Genomic DNA, 27,361 nt, shown 5'->3' with positions numbered 1-27,361 from the left:
TGTTGAACTCACATAAATATAGAGGAGCTGAATATAAAAATAAACTTTCGTTCTTTGTGACATGTGTATGTAACATTCAGGTTCTTCGTTGTTTTTTTTTTTTTTCAGACAATTTTCAGCAATATCCTGCTGTATATAAACACATATTCATGTCCTCCCGCACGTTTACATATAGAAAACACACATCAATAGTTAATAAGTTCATTGACCCTGTGGTATATACATTGTCTTTATCACAATAAATTTACTCACTCACTCAAGGAAAAAATTATGTCCCCTTCGTAACAAACAGAAAATACGAATGAAAAAACCCATTTAAATGTAATGGAATTTATTCATCCATTTCCATCTTCATCATTTTCTTTCTTTATTATATACCGGGTATTACTAAATCTATCTGAATATATGTTTGCTTTAGTGCGTGTAATAGATTCTTTAACTCAATCTTTTCGATTTCCTTCTTCTTCTTCAACCTAGAGAAATTCTATTTAAGGAGGGTTTGTGGGATATAGTTTGCTAAATGAATTGTTGGTTTTGGAGAAGAAGGAATGTTTGTTTATTTCATTCAAAATGTAGATTATTATTAAATATTTAAGCTTTAGCGACATTTAAGACAACGATATGATCCAAATGTAATGTACATAAATAGACTTTAACCAAAAAGTACATATAAAGACAAACATCACTTGTATGGGGGTTGTAAGTGTACACATACTCTTATATGTTTGATTTAAAGTACAGAAGTGGGTAGTTAAAGTAAATTTCATAAGATTATTTTGTATTAAAGGGCTTACTTTACTGCTTCTTAGTAAGCTATTATGTATCCAATTATAGCGTAAGGACTAAAGACACACTGAGCATACAAACTGGGTAAACATCAAAGAACTTTTCTGCTATATTCTTTATTAGTGTTCTTCTGGTAATATCTCCTAGCCTAAGCTTGCGGTAAACTTTCATTTCATTCTGGTGACAACACAGTATTAGCTTGCCCATTCGCAAAGCAAGACTTCTATTACTTATTGTTTAAAAACTTTCCCAACCAACAATATTTTCTTTAAGAAACCCATCATTTCCATTTCCAATATTAAACTAATAATACATTGTCTTCAATACTCTACACTATTCCCCGAATTGTAAATGTTAAGTAAAATCATCAAAACAATTCACTTTAGGTAAATATGATTATTGGGATTATTGTTTAGTAATTGTATAACAGTTGTACAATTCATTATTATAATATTAGTTTGGTCTCTTGCTGTTTGCTATTTGTTGTTTGCAGTTTTCCAATTTTGGAATGTATCATTGAACTAGTAGTATATGCTTCTAATTGGATTTGCCCAATTACCTTTAGTTGGGTGTACAATGTTTATAAATTATAATAAGTTTAACATAATGAAGATGAAAATACTTGGAAAATTCGTCAATAAAAGTAAATGGATCTTTACAGGGATATTAAACTGTAAGAAAGGGACAGGAAGACCAAAGGTTTTTTTATTGTCCATAATATCTACAGTTTAATACCACATTATGTATTAGATTAGATTAATGGACTAAAAACTAGACTATTCAATAGTCCATTGTCCAGACTAAAAATCAGGCTATAGCCCAGATTGTAGACAGGACTATAGTTAAAACTACAGTCCAGACTATAGATTGGAGATTATAGACCTATAGACTAAACTACAGACTAGAATATAGACTAGACTATAGGCTAGACTATAGACTAGACTAAAGGCTAGACAAGACTATATACTAGACTATAGACTAGACTAAAGACTAGAATATAGACTGGAATAGACTATAGTCTAGACTAAAGGCTAGACTATATAATAGACTATAGACTAGACTAGACTTTGGATTAGACTATAGACTAGACTATAGACTAGACTATAGACTAGACTATAGACTAGACTATAGACTAGACTATAGACTAGACTATAGACTAGACTATAGACTAGACTATAGACTAGACTATAGACTAGACTATAGACTAGACTATAGACTAGACTATAGACTAGACTATAGACTAGACTATAGACTAGACTATAGACTAGACTATAGACTAGACTATAGACTAGACTATAGACTAGACTATAGACTAGACTATAGACTAGACTATAGACTAGACTATAGACTAGACTATAGACCAGACTATAGACTAGACTATAGGCTAGACTATAGTCTAGACCAAAGTAAATTAATAAAGTAGCATCACTTGAACAGCTGACTATTTTTTTTAAACTAGATAAATGAAGCAAATTGTCAAAGTTTGTTTTGAAAATTGTTAACATTGTTTACGTCGCCATTTTTAAATTGTGTTTTGCTATTTGTTAAAATTTGTGAAAAGTTGAAAAAGTGAATTAAAAGTGGTTTTAAAGTAGTTTAAAAGTGTAATAAATTGTATAATATATAATAATATAATTAAATCGTTAATATTTTTAACTTAAAAGTAATATTTTTTATTTATGTTTTGTTCACATTGTTGTTCAAGGAAATTTTATTTTGACACAATCTTAAATTATTCCAAAAACAAAATACATGTGGTTGTTGTAGATGTTGTTGTACAACAAGAGATGTCGCTACTTTATTAATATACTTTGGTCTAGACTATAGCCTAAAATATAGACTAGAATATAGACTAGCATATAGGCTAGACTTTAGACTATACTAGACTATACTAAAGACTAGACTATAGACTAGACTATAGACTAGACTATAGACTAGACTATAGACTAGACTATAGACTAGACTATAGACTAGACTATAGACTAGACTATAGACTAGACTATAGACTAGACTATAGACTAGACTATAGACTAGACTATAGACTAGACTATAGACTAGACTATAGACTAGACTATAGACTAGACTATAGACTAGACTATAGACTAGACTATAGACTAGACTATAGACTAGACTATAGACTAGACTATAGACTAGACTATAGACTAGACTATAGACTAGACAATAGACTAGACTATAGACTAGACAATAGACTAGACTATAGACTAGACTATAGACTAGACTATAGACTAGACTATAGACTAGACTATAGACTAGACTATAGACTAGACTATAGACTAGACTATAGACTAGACTATAGACTAGACTATAGACTAGACTATAGACTAGACTATAGACTAGACTATAGACTAGACTATAGACTAGACTATAGACTAGACTATAGACTAGACTATAGACTAGACTATAGACTAGACAATAGACTAGACTAGACTATAGACTAGACTATAGACTAGACTATAGACTAGACTATAGACTAGACTATAGACTAGACTATAGACTAGACTATAGACTAGACTATAGACTAGACTTTAGACTAGACTATAGACTAGACTTTAGACTAGACTATAGACTAGTCCACACTCTATACCATCCTATAGTTTAGAATATAGGCTAATCTATATTTCAAACTATAGACTTATCTATAGCGCAGACTGTAGGCTAATCTATAGCCCAGACTATGGTCCAGATTATAGACTAATATATAGTCCAGACTGTAGACTAATCTTTAGTCCAGGCTATAGACTAATCTATAGTCCAAACTATAGACTAATCTATGGTCCAGATTTGGATAATAGATTGGTCTATCTATTATCCAGACTATAGACCATACTATAGTTCATAAAATAGGCTAGAATATAGACCAGATTATTAACTGGAATATAGACCGTACTATAAACCGGATATGCTAGACTAAAATAGACTATAATTGAGACAATAGACTAGTCTGTGCACGAAACTATAATACAGACTAAAGGCAAGACTACAGTCCTGGCTATAAAGCTATTGGCAAGACTATAGACCAGACTGTCTATAGTGCCGACTGGAAGAACTGTAGACCAATTAGAACACACTATAAAATCTCTGAATGATCAATTACATTTTTTTTTTAATTTCGCTCAAATTAAACACCAAATTTAAGTCAATATATCCTTGTTTTAATATTTAAATTATTGCAACACAAACCTCCTTAAAGCTGTAACAATTTAAAGATAAATTAGAAAGCAGAAAACAATGATTCGGTTTCCACCAAATGAAATTGAATATCATCTGTAAATGACACCCAAAAAACAAGAACAAAAATAACAATGACAGGCATAAAAATAAAAGGAAAATCTAGAAATTGAAACTGAAATAAGAACAACAATAACAAAACAGGAAAAACTCACAATAACATTTGGATAAGAGGGAAAAATAACATTTTCACGATACAAAACACAAATAACAACAACAAGAAGTTAAACATACCCATCAGCATACATGGCAGACGTGCCAGCCATAGCTAAAGCTTTATAACGTGCCTGCTCATCCGTTGGCAGCACAATATCAACGGAACGTGAACGTGTTGCATTGATATTGGGCACTGTTAGAAAACAACCATCACTGGGTTGGAGTTCTTCCGTTTTGCCACCCGAGGAAACTTTCGAAAAGCAGGAGTCAACAGACGCAGCACGATCACGTCTCAAATCAGGTACAGTTAGATAAATATCACGTACAACAAGTGCGTGCTTAGCGGCGGTCGGTGAGCCACATGTGGCCATGGTGGAAACTTCATCGACCGAATCGATAGCATCCACCGAAGATTTATGTTGTTCTTCTTGTGAGACATTTTCCAGAGAATTGCCAGTGGGCTCAACGAAAATAGCTTCTTGGCGGGAAATAGAACGTCTTCGTGGTCGTTGTGTAGAGGGCGAGAGTGGTGGTGGCATAGAATTAGTATTGGAACTGTTGTTTTCATTGTCATCTGTAGTCGTTGTTATTGCTGTGGCTGTATCAGAGGCAGGAGGAAGATCAGTACTAAAGGCTGGTGGTGGTGGTAAAGTTAAATCGAATGATGGTGGTTGTGGCAGTAATTCTAAAGGTGAAATGGGTGGTGGCGGTGGCAGTTCCATAACCGGACTCTCACACACCGATAATGAGAATAAAGGCGAAACAGGAGGTGAACCGGGATCGATGGGAAATGAGTAGGCAGGAAAAGGCGGATAATCACCATTTGTAGGCGATAAAGTAAATGTTATGCCACAGGGCGTAGTAGGAGGCGGGGGCATAAGAGTATTGCCAAAATGCGGAGAATCATGTTCTGACTCCTCGAGACCCTCATCTTCTGAGGTGGTAACTGAACTGCCTATAGTATGGCGACGCATTTGTCGAGGCAAACGAGCTCTGGTCTCATCTATACCGCTAGACATGCCACCCAAACGTATATCCATTTCCAAGGCCGCATCATCATAAACATCTATAGACTCACCACCCAATTGTTCATCTTCGGTACAAGGATTAACATCCTCATCCGTGGCCTCACCATCTTCACCTTCCTCACCCTCTTCCTCGTCACCATCATCATCTTCATCACCACTACCCTCGGAACTGCTATAACTATAACTCAGACTTTTAATTTCCCGATGATCGATAAAATAACGCTGTTCCACCGACATTTGTTTCTCATACTCTTCCAGATATAAACAATGTATACAGGGAGGCGGTGTTTTGGTAGAGGAACTACGGCGGGTTTTACCTCTCCTTGGTACCTCCAAAAAAGTACCCGAATCATCACTACCCGCTGAAGCAGCTGCCGAATCGAAGGAATGTGATCGCTGTGTATGTGAAGCTTGAGGAACTTGCAGAAATCCTCCCTCGGATGAACGTTCATCGGAGGACGATTGTTGTTTGAGAAAGTGCGAAGACATGCGTTGAGCCTCCAGTTGCATTTCATCAAATGAAGCCGAACGTACCTGAAGATTAAAAGGGAATAATAAGGAAATTTTGAGAATTAGTCGGGATATCTCGTTTCACAAGTTTTTAGAGCAAAACGTGCTGTTTTAGGAAAAGTTCTGAAATATTTTATTAAGGAGGCTGAAATGAAAACAATAACATGCTGCAAAATATGAAAGCCAAAGTTTAAATTTAAAAGTAATCAAAATTGGAAATCCTGACAAAGATTGTTTTTAATCTTTAGCAGGATCTGCGACAATTTTGTAAAAAATTAAAAATGAAAGTTTTTAAATAATTAAAAATTAAAGCGAGATAAGGTCTAAGGTTCTGATCGCCACTTCCGTGAATTTTTAAAGATTAAAGTCAGTTTTTTGTTGCATATTTGTCAAGTGTCCTGGGTTTCCCAAATCTTAGAGCAATATTTCTCTTTAAAACTAAAATTCCTCAAAACATGTCATCACACTCATCATGCAATTTCGAAATAATTCCAAAAAAATATCTCATTTTAATATTTCTATTAAAACATGCCAGCGCATGCATTAAATTGAAAAAAAAAAAAAAAATAAAATCTTTCAGAAACATGCATTTGCATTTCTCCTTCCCTGATGCAAAATTAAAAAAAAATACAAATTCATGCAATCGGGAATATTTGTTTTTTACTCCTACAAATTGTTGTGCATATTAATCCCTTAAAGTATGCAAAAGACAGTGAAAATGTGCTCGCATAAAGTTAAAAACCACAGAATCATTACCGCCAACGCTGTCAACAGTAGTGTCATCGTTATTATTACCATAAAATATTTTTCCACAATCATAGTGACACTATTTTTATTGTTTATTTTTTATTATTATTATTTTCTTTTTTTTTTCTTCTGTATATTGTCACAAAAGCACAACTTAATGGATGGTTGAGTGACTGACTGACTGACAGTCGGACGGACGGATGGTTAGTCAAACAGTTTGAATGACGATATGTATGATATTGATAATGATGTTGTTTTGGTTGTTAAAGTAAATTGTGTCACTGATATTCTCGACATTACCAACATACGTACAAACAATGTCACAAAAGGGATTTAAAATGTAAGAGTGTGTAATTTATTGTCATCATGTACATAAATATGTATAATTTAATAAGTTAAACATACACATACGAGGCTTATTAGGAAAGTTTTCGAGACATCAAGAGGAGTTTAGGAAAAAGGATTTAATTATTGAGTTATAGCAGCGTAGGTGAAGATCAGGTTAGACTTTCTCCTAGTACTTCGCAGATTTCTCGACTTAAGTATCCTCTTTGATAAAACTTCTTCATAAAAGACCCCAGACTAGAAGAACTATAAGTTTCACACTAATCTCATCATGTCATCAAAAAAACTTTCCAATACCACAAAGGTCATTGTATTTAATAATACGAGCCCTTTAGGATGTCCCAAATAGAATCCTTCGAACATTCAAATCATTACAAAAAGAAGTTTAGAAACAAACACATTTCTGTTTGGAATGTACCCAAGTACTGTTTTCATTGCTATATAAGTCGCCATCGTCTACAAATGTCTTTGATGGGCTGGAATCTTTGATAACTTCAGTGGTTTTATGATGCTATTATAATGATGATCCTAATATCGCTTGATAAGGACGAAACAAGGAAACTAACAGGTCTTATCGACAAATAAGGGTTATTATGAATCAATACAGTTGACATAAGGAAACTAACGGGACCATATACCGGGCATTTGGTTGGTAGGATGTGTGGGATATACTTTTAGACATTACCAGCAGGAGTACCAATTCCTATTTTCTCGCTGAATAGAAAGGAATTCCTATTATGGTGAACTAAATAGTTGCACGAAACTTCCCATCTTCCTGTCGCCCTTATCTAATAAAAACTCCCAACCTTAGACTAGTTTGTATCTTTGAGAAACCCAGAAATGCGATCTAATAGAATTTGGTATCTCAGCGGGAAATTCTATTCCGATTTTCGTTTTGAATAGCAAGGAATTCTTCCAACTAAATAGTAGCATGAAAGAACCACTCCTGTCTCCTTAATCTAATATAAAATCTCACAAAGCTAAGATTAGATTGTATATTTGAGGAACCTAGAAATGTTCTAGAAGGAACTGTCAGAAATAGACCATTCTCAACTAAAATTATGGATATACTGGATAAAGTTTGGTATTTTCGTCTTCAGGTTCGTTGCCATACACACTGGCTAAGTGAAAAGCCCTATAACTTTGGAAGAACAAAGTTAAGAATTTAATGAAACTATGTAATGAACTCTAGCGTCTTACCAGCAGTACACTATACTTAATACCTAGACGATGCTGAATTCTCTCGGCTAGATAATGTAATCTAGAAACAAAACGAAACTTCCGGAATAACATTTACCTCGTGGGGTCCGATTTAATGAGGTTTTTCGGCTTCCAGAGAACATTTAAAAACTCTTATCTAATTGGACTGCGCAAAAGAGAGTTTCACAAAAGATCAATTCGGATCTAAGCTAGATTATCATTCTAAAATATGTAAATATGTAAATTAAAAAAAAATTCTGCTATTGATATGGGGATAAAAGAAGAAGTCTTGAAAGGATCTTTTAAATACCTAAATTATAATTAGTAATAATATTTAATTACCCTGCAGTCAAACTGGGTCCATATATCTTTTTGTCAACAGTACTAGTTCAAATGTCCTCCAATCTTTCATTTCTGTGTCAATATAAAAAATACAGAGACCAAAGATGTGGTGTATATCTAGTGGCATTGTCAACAAACATGTCACTATTCCTTAAGAAAATGTCTGTATTAAAACTGAATTGACTCGCGATATAGAAATTTACTAGTAAATTCCTGGTTCTAATGTCACCATATGTATCCATGAGAAGTACCTAGTCAATACCAAGTCAATAGTCATAATGTTACTAGAGGATTTTCAATGACACGCACATGTTAAATGTCAATAGCACTAAGCCTTGTATAGGGTATAATTCGACACTAGTACTACTGACAAAGTCAATAGTGATTCAGCACATTTTTAATATTGGCATTTCCTACAGGGTATGTATATTAGAAATTTCGAGGATCTTTGAAAAACTTCCGCATCGTATAAATTTAGGATAGGTTGATAGGAAGATGTATACTACATCAAATCCCAAGAAATACACCTAGGCCACTATCGGGCTTGTTGTGCGCTCCTTTTCATTAAAAAAATTTCACTGAATGAATTATTCTTCAATGTTCAGAAACTTAGTTTCCTGTACGTAACTCCTAAAAAACTTTCAATCCAAGTTAGTCAAGAATGTTGTTTCCGGAATAACATCACTTCCAAGATACTTGGATCTAACTTCGAAGAATGCCTGACAGTGGCAAAGAAAGTGCTCTAGAGTTTCACTGTCCTCTCCACCTGCTCTACATTCGTCTGAATCCGCACGTCCAATATTGCATAGATGTGCTCGTAATCCTGTGTGTCCGTCCACTCAGAATACGTACCATCATACTACTTCAGACTTGCTAATTTTGAGAAGATTTCTCGTCTTGCTCTCATCATTTAGGATAAGGATGCCTTTAAAATTTCCAAACTCATGAATGTGCTTTCAATTTTCCCAAGAACAAGATGCATCATCTAATGCAGAGAGACTTTCTGTCATTAATGGTGATTAAAAAAAACTAAAGTAGATTGAAGTGAAGATGAAGACAAAACCCTTCAAGTTCCTAGTTCGCAGATTCATCACATACTACTACAGAAAGACTTCGTCTTTGGATGAGGCAAATTTTCATTGATATGGACATTACTCGTTATCAAAACGCTCGTCTTAGTTGAGAAACTGAACTTGTACCAAAATTCAATGGGATTATCTGCCCTGCAGTTCGACAAAGAGTCAATGCATCCGAAAAAGACAGTGATTTCCACTAACGTCTAATCATCTGGTTGGATCTAACTCGTCTTTCGTACGGATGTACTCTTTGTAAACGAAGGTGAAAATAATCGTCACTTTAATGCCCCCTTTGTAAGCCAGAGAGGGACTATATAAAAAACAAAGTTAAGCTTTTTGTTTGTCTCTTCGTAATCTATGGGGTGACGAGTGACTTTCTCATAGGACAAGCACATATTAAAATAGCTAGTCACCTGGACAGTCGGTGTCTAGGGTTAACCCTAAGTGGTAGGTTAAATAGGTAGTTCGGGACTGTGCGACCAAACTGCTGGGTGTTCAATCGAACTTCAATTTCTATTTTTGGGCCAACACATTTGCTAATAAGCTTTTGTAAACAATAGTAGAATAAGGAAAAAGAAAAGTGTATAATATTCTTTGTCAATCAGCCGATATTATGAGATATGGTGGTCCAAATAAAATATTGCTCTTGAGCAGTTTTGACTAAGTTGCTTGAGAGTAAGCCTATCCGTCTTTACGGAATTGTTCCTAATGAAAACTTAGAATGTTTTTACATCAAATTAAAAGTAGTGATTAAAGAACTTTCCACAGAACCTATACAAAAACCTTTGTAACTTTATATATCCACTGCAAAATCAGTTCATTATAGTTTTTAATACAAAATGTTTGCTGGGTAACTCAATTGTGCTATAAATTATGAGTGTGAGTTGATACGAATATTTTTACAAGATTAACATACTTTTTCATTAAAATAAATCTCTACCACATTTTTCACTTTGCTCTACAGCTAATGCCATTAGTTTGTAAGGCTAAAAAAAACAAAAGGATTCCTCTCATACATTCAACATTCAAATGATGAATTTACACAGACTTAACATTGTGGTCAAATTGTCATAATATTTTATGATGACTTTTAATGACATAGAGCACAAGTCCTTTATAACAAAAGTTGAGTAAACTAAATGCAACGATAGGTTTGTGAGCTAACTGATAATAGAATTGCAAATTCAACTGTTTAGCGTAACAAAAGTGTGGTAACACTTTGAAACAGAGTTGCAATAATAGACATTTTGGAATTATTACAATAGTATAGCTCTCTGCAGGGTATTTACGATTTCATTGTAATTCCCTTTGTAAACGTAATTTATATTCCTACAATACAACATTTATTAGCTCAATGTACATGTGAAACATAATAATTCAAAGTAATAATTTTCATACAATTCTTCTGTTCTATAAATCTCGTTTTTATTTCATCACTTTTTATGGATTTTAATTCTGCAAAATACTAAAAAAAAAAATATTGTCATTTAAAACTATGTCAGTTTTTTTCCATCCTTTTTTTACTTCATTTTAATTACCATTCATCATCATGTTGTTACATTTTTCCCTTTTTTTTCAAAATGTATGGCACTCAAAGATACAAGTTGTTGAGTAAAACAAAAAAAAAGGACAATGGGGGAGTGATTACATGACAGAAAAAAGATAAAAAAAATGACTGGTCATATTTCAGTTGGTCATATAAAATTATTTATTATGCATAAAAATATCTAGAATTGGGGGAAGTATCAAATAAAGAATATTAAATAAAGCATATTTTACTTTTTCGTTTTACATTTAATTACTTAGTAAAAACTCAAAATATTTATTATTTAAAGTGCATTTGCAAAAGTTTTTGAATGATAGGGGAATAAAATAGATATGACAGAAATTGGACTTTAGTTCTATATTAAAAACTTTTTCCATCAAATAAGATAAATAAACAGAGATCTGTTCCAAGGCATCATTTCGTTGAACTAGTTTACGTCATGGTCGTCTAAGGCGTTTTTCCCCAAAAGTCTGTTTGAAATTTCAGATGCTACAGGGAGAGTAGAAATTCATACATTAACGATTTCGAAAAATGAAAGTGATTTGCGAAAGTCTTTATGTGATCGATTACGAAAGAGTTCAAGATCATAAAATATCTAAAATTTTGAACTATTTCTTGTTGAATGATTCAGTTTTCAAAATGATTCTGTTTCTCTCACGAAACATTCCTTTTCACAGATTATTGTCAAAAGTGAAGGAAATCGAGGAATTTTAGTTTACAGACTATGATGACAGACTTGTTATTGAGTAAGCTAGATCAGGTTTAATCCATAATACAAATACCAATCTTTGGGGTATTTATAGTCGAATAAAATTGAGTAATATGCAGTGATACAGACAATTAGATGAAAAGTTTTATAAATGTCTTAAAATTACCAGTACATTTGACAACAACATGTTTTATAGGAACCAATGACCCTCTTCCTCTCGGTCCATAATTGATCTTGATTATTTGGATCTAATATCGACAAAAACCTGTCAATGGCAGAGAAAGTGTTTCAGCATTTCTCTTTAACATTTAAATGCTCTACATTTCGCGAAATCCGTCCGCTCTTCGTTCCTTCTCATCGTTCTATTATTCTCCTATGGGATTATCTCCAAATTTTTTTGGAATTTATCCGGTTAACTTCTTCAAATTTTCTTCCCTTTATAGTCAGTATAATAATCTTCTTAATTGCTCATGAGACACCAGTGCCCTGGAGAAGATTCCCTAGGCCCGCTTTGTCTCCTAGTATAAAGCCATCTATCTAGTTTGTAGATTCATAAATTCCATATGAGATCATTGCCTCACAGTCGCGACGATTTTTGTCTCTGATATGCGATCGGATAGGTCCGATGTTGTGGTTTAACCGTCTAAGGTTCTGCGACGGCACGCAAGAGACTAGCAGCGAGATCTATCTATCAGAGCGAGCGAGCGAGCGAGTATGAGCGAGGAGCGAGCGAAGCGAGCGAGCGAGCGGCGAGCGAGCGAGCGAGCGAGCGAGCGAGCGAGCGAGCGAGCGAGCGAGAGAGCGAGCGAGCGAGCGAGCGAGCGAGCGAGCGAGCGAGCGAGCGAGCGAGCGAGCGAGAGCGAGCGAGCGAGCGAGCGAGCGAGCGAGCGAGCGAGCGAGCGAGCGAGCGAGCGAGCGAGCGAGCGAGCGAGGAGCGAGAGCGAGCGAGCGAGCGAGCGAGCGAGCGAGCGAGCGAGCGAGCGAGCGAGAGCGAGCGAGCGAGCGAGCGAGCGAGCGAGCGAGCGAGCGAGCGAGCGAGCGAGCGAGCGAGCGAGCGAGCGAGCGAGCGAGCGAGCGAGCGAGCGAGCGAGCGAGCGAGCGAGCGAGCGAGCGAGCGAGCGAGCGAGCGAGCGAGCGAGCGAGCGAGCGAGCGAGCGATCGAGCGAGCGAGCGAGCGAGCGAGCGAGCGAGCGAGAGCGAGCGAGCGAGCGAGCGAGCGAGCGAGCGAGCGAGCGAGCGAGCGAGCGAGCAGCGAGCGAGCGAGCGAGCGAGCGAGCGAGCGAGCGAGCGAGCGAGCGAGCGATCGAGCGAGCGAGCGAGCGAGCGAGCGAGCGAGCGAGCGAGCGAGCGAGCGAGCGAGCGAGCGAGCGAGCGAGCGAGCGAGCGAGGAGCGAGCGAGCGAGCGAGCGAGCGAGCGAGGCGAGCGAGCGAGCGAGCGAGCGAGCGAGCGAGCGAGCGAGCGAGCGAGCGAGCGAGCGAGCGAGGAGCGAGCGAGCGAGCGGAGCGAGCGAGCGAGCGAGCGAGGCGAGCGAGGAGCGAGGAGCGGAGCGAGCGAGCGAGCTAGCGAGCGAGGCGAGCGAGCGAGCGAGCGAGCGAGCAGCGAGGCGAGCGAGGAGCGAGGAGCGAGGGAGCGAGGGAGCGAGGGAGCGAGCGAGCTGAGCGAGCGAGCGAGCGCGAGCGAGGCGAGCGAGCGAGCGTAGCGAGCGAGCGAGCGAGCGAGCGAGCGAGAGGAGCGAGGAGCGAGCGAGCGAGCGAGCTAGAGAGCGAGCGAGCGAGCGAGCGAGCCGAGCGAGGGAGCGAGCGAGCGAGCGAGCGAGCGAGCGCGGCGAGCGAGCGAGCGAGCGAGCGAGCGAGCGATATGCGAGCGATCTAGCGAGCGAGCGAAGCGAGCGAGCGGAGCGAGCGAGCGAGCGAGCGAGCGAGCGAGCGCGAGCGAGCGAGCGAGCGAGCAGCGAGCGAGCGAGCGAGCGAGCGAGCGAGGAGCGAGGAGCGAGGGAGCGAGGAGCGAGCGAGCAGAGCGAGCGAGCGAGCGAGCAGCGAGCGAGCGAGCGAGCGAGCGAGCGAGCGAGCGAGCAGCGAGCGAGCGAGCGAGAGCGAGCGAGCGAGCGAGCGATAGCGAGCAGAGGCGATGCGAGCGAGCGAGCGAGCGAGCGAGCGAGGAGCGAGCGAGCGAGCTAGAGCAGAGCGAGCGAGCGAGCGATCGAGCATCGAGCGAGCGACCCGAGCGTAGCTAGTCTAGCTAGTCGATGCTAGCGATCGAGCTATCGAGCTAGCTTAGCTACGATCTAGTCGTAGCTAGCGAGCTTATCTAGCTATCTAGCTATCTATCGATCTAGCTAGCTATCTAGTCTATCTAGCTATCGGATCTATCTATCTATCGATCTATCTAGTCTATCTATCCTAGCTATATGCTATCTCAGCGATCTATCGAATCGATCTATCGATCTATGCTATCTATCTATCTATCTCTGCTAGCTATCTATTCTATCTATTTATCTATCTATCTATTTATCTATTTATCTATCTATCTATCTATCTATCTATCTATCTATCTTATCTATCTATCTATCTACTGGGGCAGAAAAATATTCACTTCAATCTCACTTTATTTCTTGTATTGACCTCCATGTGGGAAACTCCTGGGATTAGGACTGATTCCAAAGCATAGGAGACCATTGACAGAAGATAACTAACACAGAACCAAGTCACGACACAGGACCCAGAACCTTTTCAAGTTTCACAATTTATATAGATTAAATCTGTAACTTTAATATTACGATGAGTATTCTCTTCAAAAGTCAAAAAATGTGGGAATTCGTCGGGAGTATTCAGTTTATAAGAAACAATAATAATCATGCATATATTTAAATAAAAATTAAAAATTAGAAATTAACTATTACAACAACAATTAGAGCAAAACTGAAAACAATATCAATATTTTAAATTCACACCTGTTTTGGTACTTCAAGACTATTTTGAGTTTTCATTTCAGCACCAGTTGGGGTACGCGAACGCGTAAATGTTGTACGTAAACGTTGCATGTTTTTTTCACTTTCTCTTACAAATTATAACTAATTTAAGGATTTTATTTTAATTTTTAACAATTCTTTTTACAACAAATATGTTATTCTTCAATTTCTATTTTTAATACTTCAAGGATATTTTAAGTTTTATGATGTTGAAGTTAGAATTGGTATCACACAAAAATCTCCATAATTTTTAGAATAAATTCTAATACTATTGCAAAATTCTATTGGCTGTTGCAATTGCGGTTTTTGCTGGTGGTGGTATGAAAGTGTTGTTGTTAACTGTTTCTGGTCACCTATAAAATTTAATAAGACTTCTTTGTCTGCTGTGGCAGAAGTTGCCAGCAACCTTTTTACAAAGTTATCTTTTGATTTGTCTATTTTATCGATGTTTTTATTGCTGTTGTTGTTTACAATTTTTATACAATTTGTTGCTGTTGATGGTACTTCTGTGGTTACTTTTCCTGATGCTGCTGTTTGTAAAACCCTTGAGGCTATAAACTCATCAAATCCCATTTTTATTTTCTATACCAATTGTTGTTTTGTGGTTCAAGGATTTCGATTTTAGTTTTTTATTACTTTGTATTTCTTTTTTTTAAGGTTGCTAATTTTTCTCTCAATTTTATGGAAATTCCTTAAGTGTTTTTTTGCTTTTGACTCAACACCTTTTCTTGAGGGGTTTTAACAACAATTTGTAACTGCAATTAGAAAGAAAAGAAATAGAAAATTAAATTTAATATTAATTTCGAAAAACATTTTATTAATATCCCTAGAAATTAAAAAGCAAAAAATTTGCATAATTTTATTTTTGTTTAATTTTTCATTCATAGAAAGTTATTATAAATTGAAACCCTTTTTTTTCAACAAAAACTTTCTGTTACAATTTTATCGCTTTTTCCAGTCCTTTTCTTTTGAATCAATTTGTTCTTTTTTATTTTAAATGACAAAACACTTGTGCTGGTTATTTGTAAGCTCCATAAATCATTAAATATGCTTCATTTCAAAGTATAATAATCTATTTCTCTAAAAGTTTTCCAAGTACTTTAATGTCAAATATTTAGTGGCTAAAAGTTTAGTTTTATTCCTCAGTTCTTACACTAAGAAAAAAATTATGATTGGTCAAGGGTTTAATAATCATTAATAATCATTTTCATGATTGGAGGTTCTGTTATAATATCCCAGCAAACAAAGAACTTCCAAAGAAGCGAAATAGAAGTAGAATTTACCTCTTGGAGTACTGAAAGAGACCTGAAGAAGTGATGATTTTAACACAGGCTTGTCATGGAAGGATGACCTTTTATTCGATTCCAAATTCACCACTTCTGAAGTCGTTCTCAAGATGTAATTTTAATGGTCTTTTTTGGAAGTTATTCGGAAGTGAAATTGTAGTATTTAGAATACAACTAATTTGACTTAAATAATATTAACATTAATTAGACACATACATTTAACGCAAAAGCCTAAAATATATTTTTTATCTCATAAAAATGTAATAACAAAAAATATATCTTCAACATTACAAAAGAATTATTTTCGTCTCGGAGTCTTTAAACATCACTTCCCCAGAAGATAAAAATTCAATTAGTGCGACTTTGAAGGGGGAGAAAGGGGAGGCGGGGAGAAGGACGGCAGGGGAGGGGGGCGGGGGCGGCGCGGGAGCGAGCGAGCGAGCGAGCGAGCGAGCGCGAGGAGCGAGCGAGCGAGGAGCGAGCGAGCGAGCGAGCGAGCGAGCGAGCGAGCGAGCAGCGATCGAGCGAGAGGCGAGGAGCGAGCGAGCGAGCGAGCGAGAGCGAGCGAGCGAGCGAGCGAGCGAGCGAGCGAGCGAGCGAGCGAGCGAGCGAGCGAGCGAGCGAGCGGCGAGCGAGCGAGCGAGCGAGAGCGAGCGAGGAGCGAGCGAGCGAGCGAGCGAGCGCGCGAGCGCGCGAGGAGCGAGCGAGCGAGCGAGCGAGCGAGCGAGCGAGCGAGCGAGCAGCGAGCGAGCGAGCTAGCGAGCGAGCGAGCGAGCGATCGAGCGAGCGAGAGCGCGCGAGCGAGCGAGCGAGCGAGCGAGCGAGCGAGCAGCGAGCGAGACGAGCGAGCGAGAGAGCGAGCGAAGAGCGAGCGAGCGAGCGAGCGAGCGAGCGAGCGAGCGAGAGAGCGATCTGATCGAGCGAGCGAGCGAGCTAGTCTAGCGAGCGAGCGAGCGATAGAGCGATCTAGTAGCGATCGTATCGATGCTATCGCTAGTAGCTATCTATCTATCGATCTAGCTATCTATCGATCTATCTATCTATCGATCTATCTATCTATCTATCTATCTATCTATCTATCTATCTATCTATCTATCTATCTATCTATCTATCTATCTATCTATCTATCTATCTATCTATCTATAAAACTTTTTCTCTAAGTGTTTACAACTTATGCTGACGCGGCTGGCTGCTGGAAAAGAAATATTAATAGTTTTTAAGTGAAATAAGTTGCGGAAAAGTTTTTCTTTCAATCCGTTCTTAAGTAATAAATCATTAGCAATTTATTGAAGCATGGCGGTTTATTAAAAGATAAGTTGTGATTAATCGTAATTTATTCTTAGGTTTTTTGAGCGTTTGCTTATTAAAAAAAAGTTTTTAAAATTTTAATAAAATATTGAAGAACTACACTCAAGTTTTAGTATTAACAAAGATTTGCTCAATTAGGCGCAATACTCAATAGAGTTGACATAGGACTAGTAATGGAACTGGGTCATGGTCAAAGCAAATGGTATGAAGGAAATAAAAGCTATATTTCTTAATTTCCTTAAGCATTCGTTTAGAAATGAAAATTTAATAGTTTCTACTAAAAACTCTTTAATAAAACAGTTATTACTAATGTTAATAACTTTCAAAATTTCATTTGTGTTTTTTCTTTATAAATTGTTTTCGTCCAGAAAATCATAAATTAAAAACAAATATTATTTTCCATTTTTTTGTTAAACCCTTCAAGAAGTTAAATCTGCACATAAAAGAAAACAATTCTATTTTTTTTTCATAAATTTCATTTATTTGCTTGATATAGAACAAAAACTGATTTTTAATTAACTTGAAAATATTTCGTTAGTCAAGTTTATGAAACAAATGGAAAAAAAGAGATATGAAAACATATTACTGGCAGATGTAATTTCTATGCAAATACATACATATACACACACCAACACTTGCATATATATACATAGAGCATACATTGTAAAATAAAAGGATTTTTAAAAGTCAAACTCAACCACCTATATAATTTTAGTAAGAGGGCTTCGTTCGAATTAAGGATTGAAACTGGAATAGACATTTTTGAATTTTTACATAAATATCTTTAAATATTTGTTTGTGAAATTAAAAGTAACACCCTAATTTTCTTTATATCCTTTACATATTATGCTATGGGTGACAAAAAATTATTTTTTTTAAAACAGTCATAAAAAGGTAAATGTGAAAATGAGTGAAAAAAATAGTTTTATAAAAACCTTGCAAGCAAAAAACTATTAAATATTTTTTTCTATTTTATGAGTAAAACTAAAATATAGATAAAAAGCTAAAACCACAAAAAACAACTCAGTTTTTTCTTGCTCACACTGATAATCCTTTTAAATATGTTAAATGTTAATGTTAAAAGAGCGTGTAATTAAATAACACGTTTATAACACATCGGTCAAATATTTGATCAAATAAATGTAAAGTTTTAAGAAAATTTGGTTTAATATTAAAAAATGAATAAAAATTTGTTTTGACGATATTTTTCTTTGTTCAACGACTTCCAGGACAAACCTTAGAAGTTCATTTATTACATGTATCTCTCCAAAGCAGAGATCTGCAAAAAGAGAACTTGTCGTACATTTTTGCCAAAAAGGTAACAAAGCCTTCTTAAGTGAATGCTAAATGTTTTGTATGAAAATTTTGATCTTTATTGTTTTTTGTTTCAAAATGTCATTTACAAATGTGTTCGGTATTTATTTAGTGACCAAACTTTTGTCCTTGGACACCAACAACCACTGCTTTAAATTACTTTTCTCTATTTTTAACAAACAATTCCACATAGTTTTTGTTTCCTTGCAAATTCATAGAGTTGGCATATTGTTTATCTTTCAGTTCACCTTTGGCTGTTAATATCTCCCAGTTATTACCTCGAGTAGAGACCATTTAGCAATATATATTTTTTTTTCATATTTATTTAGTTGAAATTTTAATTTCGGTTTCGTTTGTAGTGAAAAAATATTCTTCAATGTTTTTGTTAGAATGCGGGTTACAGTTTTGTTACATTTATATTTCTGTATTTTCCCATTTTAGTTGCTTTTTAAAATTTCAATTTTGATAAAAACTCAAACTAAAAGTGTAAATTACATGTATAGCCTTTGAAACGTGTAAATTTACAAATGAACAAAAGTTGTACTTTTTTATTTAGTTGTTTACAAAATGAAATGAAAAGTTTTAGATTAAAAATTGTTTTCAAATGGTTTTTTGTTAAATTCAAATTGGGTATTTTTATTAAAAAAAGTGTGGTCAACGTTGTATTACTATAAATAGCAAAAGCTGCAAAATATCTTGCTATCACATATTTGTATGATGCTACTATCGTCAGCAAGTTATAACTGGTTATATAACTCATCTGTGTATGACATCCATCCATTCGTCCATTAACACTATGCGACAAAAATAAATACCTGGGAAGTGATACTATTTTTCTGAATGGTGGATCCGAGTAGAATAAGAATATGTTTTTGAAATTTGCCTCCAAAATCTTGAGTTATGGATAAAAACCGGTTTTTCGTACTTCTAAGCACTTATGAGTCAGTAACTTAGTTGAATCTGAACCGATTTTAAGTTTCTCCACGGATTTAGAAAGCAGAAGTTGAGGCCTTTATAATGACATACTATATAACGTTTAGGTAACTTGAAGAGATATGTCTGAGTTTCACCAGCAAACATATTTCTTATTTTAGTTTTGCACCGTTGTCCAAGTTTGGAGATGTTTTATGAAAGTATTTTCTATGGAAACCGTATCATTTATTAACTGATTAGAAACCCATGAAACCCAAACTTTGTTTTTAAAAATCCGTAAGCAATTGACGACGTTATTGGTCTTTTTCTTAATACAAAATTGTTCAAAAACTGATTTCTGAAGGATGCTTTATATGGGGGATAGGGTTAAATATGGGTCGATCCTCGAAAAATTTGGTGGAAGGATTTATGTTTATATAAAAGTTATTTATTCTGAATTTCATCGTGATATTAATATTAAGAGGAGAATTATGGAATTCAAGTCATTTTCTGATGCAGGGTTGTATGGGGACTAGAGTCAAATAAGACCGTATTGTCTAAAGAATCTGCAGTAAACTCATTTATACCGATTTTGTATCGATCGGACCTTATTTGAACATAGTCCCCATGCAAATCCCCGAAGCAAACGACGTTAATATAATTATCTTAATACATCAAAGGCACTAAAGAAAGCCGCCACCAAAGGGGATGAGGAGGAGCGAGCGAGCGAGCGAGCGAGCGAGCGAGCGAGCGAGCGAGCGAGCGAGCGATCGAGCGAGGAGCGAGCGAGCGAGCGAGCGAGCGAGCGAGCGAGCGAGCGAGCGAGCGCGGAGCGACGCGCGAGCGAGCGAGCGAGCGAGAGAGCGAGCGAGCGAGCGAGCGAGAGAGCGAGCGAGCGAGCGAGCGAGCGAGCGAGCGAGCGACCGAGCGAGCGAGCGAGCGAGCGAGCGAGCGAGCGACGAGCGAGCGAGGAGCGAGCTAGAGAGCGAGCGAGCGAGCGAGCGAGCGAGGGCGAGCGAGCGAGCGAGCGAGCGAGCGAGCAGAGCGAGGAGCGAGCGAGCGAGCGAGCGAGCGAGCGAGCGAGCGAGAGCGAGCGAGCAGCGAGAGCGAGCGAGCGAGCGAGCGAGCGAGCGAGCGCGCGAGCGAGCGAGCAGCGAGCGAGCGAGCGAGCGAGCGAGCGAGGAGAGAGCGAGCGAGCGAGCGAGCGGCGAGCGAGCGACGAGCGAGCGAGCGAGAGCGAGCGAGCGAGCGAGCGACCGAGCGAGCGAGCGAGCGAGCGAGCGAGCGAGCGAGCGAGCGAGAGAGCGAGCGAGCGAGCGAGCGAGCGAGCGAGCGAGCGAGCGAGCGAGCGAGCGAGCGAGCGAGCGAGCGAGAGCGAGCGACCGACCGAGCGAGCGAGCGAGCGAGCGAGCGAGCAGCGAGCAGCTAGCGAGCAGAGAGCGAGCGAGCGAGCGAGCGAGCGAGCGAGAGAGCGAGCGAGCGAGGGCTAGCGAGCGAGGAGAGAGCGAGCGAGCGAGCGAGCGAGCGAGCGAGAGAGGCGAGCGAGCGAGCGAGCGAGCGAGCGAGCGAGCGAGCGAGCGACGAGCGAGCGAGCGAGCAGGGAGCGAGGGAGCGAGCAGCGGATCGAAGCGAGCGAGCGAGCGAGCGAGCGATCGAGCGAGCTAGAGAGCAGCGAGCTGATCTATCTATCTAGCTAGCGATCTATCTATCTATCTATCTATAGATCTATCTATCTATCTATCCTATCGATCTATCTATCTATATCTATCTATCTACCTATATGACTGTTTATCTAAAGCCCAATAGTTTTAAACTTTCCCCAATTTAATAATAGATCTGAAGTGTTTTTAAATATTGTTTTTCCTAAAAACAATTTCTTAGAAAATGTCCAACAAAAAAAGTTGTAAAAATGTTTAAAAAGTAGTAAAAACAATTTGAATTTATTAGGTCCGTAATAAAAATCAAATAAAAAAAACATTTCTGGTTATTTGTTCTTATTGTTATAGTTCCTTTTGTTAACAAATTCTAGGTTTTTGATTGATATTAGTTTTTTTGTTGTTGTTGTTAACTTTCAAATACCAATGTGAGAGTATTTTGAAAAGTGATGACATGATTTTGATAAATCAAGCCACTCTAAATAACAAAATTGAATTTTATTAAAGAATAACAATAGAGAAGAAGGAAGGCATCTAAAAAGAAACGAAAGAAAATAAACCAAATGTGGAATAAAGGGTCAAGTGTTGCTGGCTACATTCTTAAAGGGCTATAAGAGGAGGCCAAAAAAAGGTGATACCTGGGATGAGGCTGAACAATGAAACTATATATTTATTCATGAGTAAAATATTTCGGACTAAATTTGCCTATACAATTATTACATGATTGGTCTACATTTTTTATTTTTTACATGTGTTTTATTGAATTCTTCTTATACGGATTTCACTGTATTATCATTTGAAAAAAAAGCTATAACTATAACAAGTATTTTACTCAATTTCAAGTAGTGGTTTTTGAGGTTATAAAAAGCATTTCTGACAAACTACACAAAAATGTATGTATTTTATTTTTGTTTAAAAAAAAACAAAATCAAATAAAACATAAACATTTTAAGTGCTATTTGTTGTAATTTAAATAGTTTTTATATTATTTTTTAATTTAAAGAATTATAGTAAAAAATATTCCAAATAAACTTTCAACCACAACTGACACATACAAATATTTGCTATAAAAAATCATAAAAGTTTTTTCTGTTTTGCATTATTTTATATATTGTTTAATAGAAGTTGAAAAAAACACACATAATTCTAAATGAAACAGAGAAAAATTCCACAAAAAGAAAGATTTAATTAAAACAGGAAGATATACACAGCAAAAAAGGAAAAATACCCTTTGTAATTGACCAAAAATGAAAAATAATTCTCTAGGAATTTTACTGAGATCAAATTTTGAACTATTTCCTATAACATACTTGATAAGAACTACAATTTATTCCTAAACTGTTATAGATATCAGTATTTATAATTTTCTTTCATTTTTATCATGTTTAGCTTTTAAAGTAGTAAAAATCGCGAATATTCCAATTATCTTACGATGTAATATGACACCACTAACAACAACCCTTTTTATGGAAGCATACTTTAAGGTGCTGATTAAATAATACAATTGTAGACAAGATTTTTAAAAATTAGAAATATTTTCTACATTTAAATTTGAATATATGTTCATATTTGAATTTTAACCTCCATGACCTTTCAAATTTTTGTATTCTGTACTAAAATCAACACATTTTTTCTTTATTCTTCGCAAAAGAAAAAAAGTTCTAATTTATTTTATTACTTTATGTAATATATCTATTTTTTTCACTAAAAATTTGATGATTTCCGCATTTTTTTTTGTGGATGAGAGTTTAACTTTTTTCTGCTGGAACAGAACAAGAAAACTTATTAAAAGTTTTTATTTTTTTCTTTAGTTGTTACAATGTGAATATTAGCAAAAAGTTTTGGGAATTTTTTGTATTGTTGTCAGTGAAATACATGTTTTCAATTTTTTTTCTGTGGTTTTCTTCTTACATGATTATGGAAATTTATTTTTTTTCTCAAAAACTCGTGAAATAGATAAAAATTAACTTTTTGTGGAATTATTAAATTCGTTTATATTTTCTGGCAAAATTTATATTGTATTATTATGTACATATGTATATAAGTCAAGTATCCTTGTAAAATATTAAAACTTCTATCTCTGCTAACTTACTCAGCATTACGAAGTTTACATTCATTACTAATGACTCAAACCCTATAACTTAAAGTCAACCAGGTTGTTTTTTGACATTAGTGAATATTACTATTTTACAAACCCCTTGTAAAACTGCTTCGTTGCCTACTAATAAAAAAGGCTTAAAATGTTCGTTATTGTTTTTTTACATTTAAATAAATAAATCATTTATCATATAAAATTATTTAAGTAGAAATCCATTTGAGAAAAAAAGGCAAATTTAGACTAAAATAGTGCTCTATACTCAAAGGACATTTGCATAAACATTATAATATTTTAAACATTTTTATGTATTGAGGCGTAATACAAGATATAAAAAATTCACATAAAAATAGAAGTAGATATGTATTATTTGAAAGTAGCACTCGTGTAATTTAATACCACAGATACATGTACAACAAAACATCCATATGTGTGTCGGTAACCAAGATATGTACATTGGAAATAGAACTTTTGTGTTCATAGATGAGTAGGCTTAATATAAGTTCAAAGAGAAGGGAAGGTAAGCTAAAAAACAGTAAGAAATTCTTTAAAATAAATATTTATTAGTTATCACAACAAAATATTGCCAGGGCAAGCAATTTGAACACGGACTTATCATACAGTTAAATAATAATGCCTTAATAAATGCGGTCGATTCAGGCGAAAAGAGCAAAAAGAGGTAGATAGGTAGTTGATATGAAGGTCAATAGATATATAAATCGATAGATATGTAGAACTATAGATATGTAGATCGATATATAGATATGTAGATCGATATATAGATATGTAGATCGATATATAGATATGTAGATCGATATATAGATATGTAGATCGATATATAGATATGTAGATCGATCGATATGTAGTATCTATCGATCGAAAAGTGCAAGAAGGGATAGATAGGTAGTTGATATGTAGATCAATAGATATGTAGATCGCTAGATATGTAGATCGCTAGATATGTAGATCGCTAGATATGTAGATCGCTAGATATGTAGATCGATAGACATGTAAATCGATAGATATGTAGATCGATAGATATGTAGATCGATAGATATGTAGATCGATAGATATGTAGATCGACAGTTATGTAGATCAATAGATATGTAGATCGATAGATATGTATATCGATAGATATGTAGATCGATAGATATGTAGATCGATAGAAATGTAGATCGATAGATATGAAGATCAATAGATATGTAGATCGATAGATATGTAGATCGATAGATATGTAGATCGTTAGATATGTAGATCGATAGATATGTAGATCAATAGATATGTAGATCGATAGATATGTGGATCGATTGATACGTAGATCGATAGATACGTAGATCGATAGATATGTAGATCGATAGATATGTAGATCGGTAGATATGTAGATCGATAGATATGTAGATCGATACATATATAGATGGATAGATCGATACATATATAGATGGATAGATCGATAGATAGATAGATAGATAGATAGATAGATAGATAGATAGATAGATAGATAGATAGATAGATAGATAGATAGATAGATAGATAGATAGATAGATAGATAGATAGATAGATAGATAGATAGATAGATAGATAGATAGATAGATAGATAGATAGATAGATAGATAGATAGATAGATAGATAGATAGATAGATAGTAGATAGATAGATAGATAGATAGATAGATAGATAGATAGATAGATAGATAGATAGATAGATAGATAGATAGATAGATAGATAGATAGATAGATAGATAGATAGATAGATAGATAGATAGATAGATAGATAGATAGATAGATAGATAGATAGATAGATAGATAGATAGATAGATAGATAGATAGATAGATAGATAGATAGATATGACATCAAATATTTCCTTTTTTCAACTGAAGTTCAGTTACAGCTACTAAACATATCTATCAATTTAAAAGTCCATTAATGTTCATTGACATACTTCCCTTTACATAAATCTGTTGTTTCGGATATATATGTGTACATGTGTATGTAAATATTTCCGTATGAAATTAAAGAACTCTACCAACAAAAAAAACTTAAAAAAATGTATTAAAATTTAAGAACTTCATCAATAATTTAAAAGGCCTTTACTTTTCTGTTTCTCTACCACACACTTGTTAACATATATCTGTATCCATATCCGTATTTTTTATTTAACACTCTATATTTACAAATGTAAATGGAAATGAAAATAATCATCATAAATTCTTGTAGATGATATTTACTTCGTTTTATTTTTTTCGTTCATTCTTTCGAAATATAATCTTAATACGTCCAAACATGTAAGCAAATGGATATAAAGTTGTAAATTTCCCTTTTTAAGAGAACTATTTATGAAGAACGAAAGAAAACAAATTTAAATAAAAGAAATGTTTTAATATTAAATATTTATGATAGTGACAAAATATTCGTATGCCTTATAAAAATGTCCAAAAAATGTTGCATTGAAAAAAAAAAGTAAATAAAATATTTATTAACACTGTGAACTAACTCGACATGTAACTTTAGTTAGACCATAAATTTTATTGTTGATGTAGTGGATAGATATTTGTTTTTTGAAATATGATTGGAAATATAAAATTTATTGATATGATCTTATTTTCTATTTCTCTTCCTTTTTCAGCTCATAGAGGTGTTTATAATAGAGTGTTTTTTGGCAAGAATGAGTAAGTAACAATTTGTTTTATTATTATATTTTATAAATTATTTAAATGCTATATATTATTGAATTAAAAATTTCCTGATTATCAAATGTAAATTATTATCAATCGTTGATTGATTTCGCAATAGATAATTCTGATGAGTAAAATAACTACTTTCTAAAGTAAAAAGTTTCAAGTATTTACTCTCTTGTATACTTGGTGACAATAAAGTGATGATTAGCATATTACAACAGTGCCAAATTACTTAAGTGACGTTTACCTTTCTGTTAACCAAGAGTTTAGGTTATTTGGTATTTCTGCATTCTGTCTGTACGGTGTTTGTAGGTTCGATTCCCAGATACTCTGGTTAAGGAGCTAACAATAGGCTTGTTAGTGACCTAGGTATATTTCTTTAGATCTGATGTAATACATTTCTCTTTCGGTTAATATTGGATACATTGACTCCTTGTAAAACTGCTGGGCAATGTTCAGTAATCGAATAAGTTATCCCTTTTTCTCTTTTTTCTAAGCATCACATTGGAAATGAGCGAAACATGCGACACATTTGCTCCTTTATTTCCCCAAACGCCTTTCAGTCCTTGTCTGAGCTGACAAAGAATGTGATTTTACCCAGCAGTTCGACAAAGAATCAATACATTTGAAAAAAAACACTGATTTCCACTAACGTCTAACCACCTAGTTGGCTCTGATTCGCGTTTCGTCACGGTTGTACTCTTTGTAAACAAGGATGAAGATAATCGCCACTTTAATGTCCCCTTTGTAAGCGAAAGAGGGGCACTTAAAAGTAAAATTTTTGACAATCTCTTCGTAATCTATGGGGTGACGATTGACTTCTTCATAGGACAAGAACATGTTAAACCCTAAGTGCTTGGTTAAATAGGTAGTTTGGAACTGTCCCACCGAACTGCTGGGTAATTTTAGTCTTATGATATTAATTCACTGTAGATCAATACAGATGTATGCCTTGGCCTATGAACTGTCTTGAGATTTATATTCGTCTTGAAAACGATGCATGTACCAATATGGTCAATCTGATAGAACCAGCTTATCAGACAAAATTCTTCAGTCAGTTTTCGTTTTAATGTCGGATCCATAAAGTTCTGCCTAACACGATTAAGGGGGATCAAAAGGGAGCCTTAGCACTGAAATGTAGATAAATGGAATAAAGGACATTAGAATTAGATTCAGAATTCGTCATCCAAAAGAACAAGCCAAGTCATCTGCTTAGGTTCATATGTAGACCGGAATGTCCTGTCGAAATTTTTATTCTAGATTCTTTACTATTTCCAGTTAGAAATATGTTTATTATTGTCTAAGTCTTTTCTGAAGACCGGTCTGCTAAATTTCGGAATGTTATTAAATACATCTATATATATAAAATTGAAAGTGTGTTTGTATGTATGTATGTATGTTTGTTTGTTTGTTTGTGCTTTATAGACTGCTAAACGGTTGGACCGATTTTCCTG

At 35.7% G+C, this 27,361-nt stretch overlaps 1 protein-coding gene across 1 annotated transcript in view; it reads right to left on the bottom strand.

Moving 5' to 3' along the window:
* Positions 1–4,269: 4,269 nt before the first annotated feature.
* Positions 4,270–27,361, bottom strand: part of LOC119612529 (eye-specific diacylglycerol kinase-like) — a gene marked incomplete at its 3' end in the record, with an annotated part of 53,106 nt that continues 30,014 nt past the window's right edge. Inside the window, exons 2-3 of the mRNA XM_037968337.1 lie at positions 14,646–15,418; positions 4,270–5,753 (exon numbers count right to left, since the gene is read on the bottom strand). Of these exons, the coding sequence (XP_037824265.1) occupies positions 4,270–5,753; positions 14,646–14,735 (1,574 nt within the window). The remainder of the gene's footprint in view (positions 5,754–14,645; positions 15,419–27,361) is intronic.

This window comes from Lucilia sericata, unplaced genomic scaffold, assembly GCF_015586225.1.
Source record: "Lucilia sericata isolate MDLA Ls3-8-SP2 unplaced genomic scaffold, ASM1558622v1 Contig001727F_arrow, whole genome shotgun sequence".
Lineage (NCBI taxonomy): Eukaryota > Metazoa > Arthropoda > Insecta > Diptera > Calliphoridae > Lucilia > Lucilia sericata.
The sequence above is the reverse complement of the archived record's forward strand: the minus strand, read 5'-3'. Positions and strand labels throughout refer to the sequence as shown.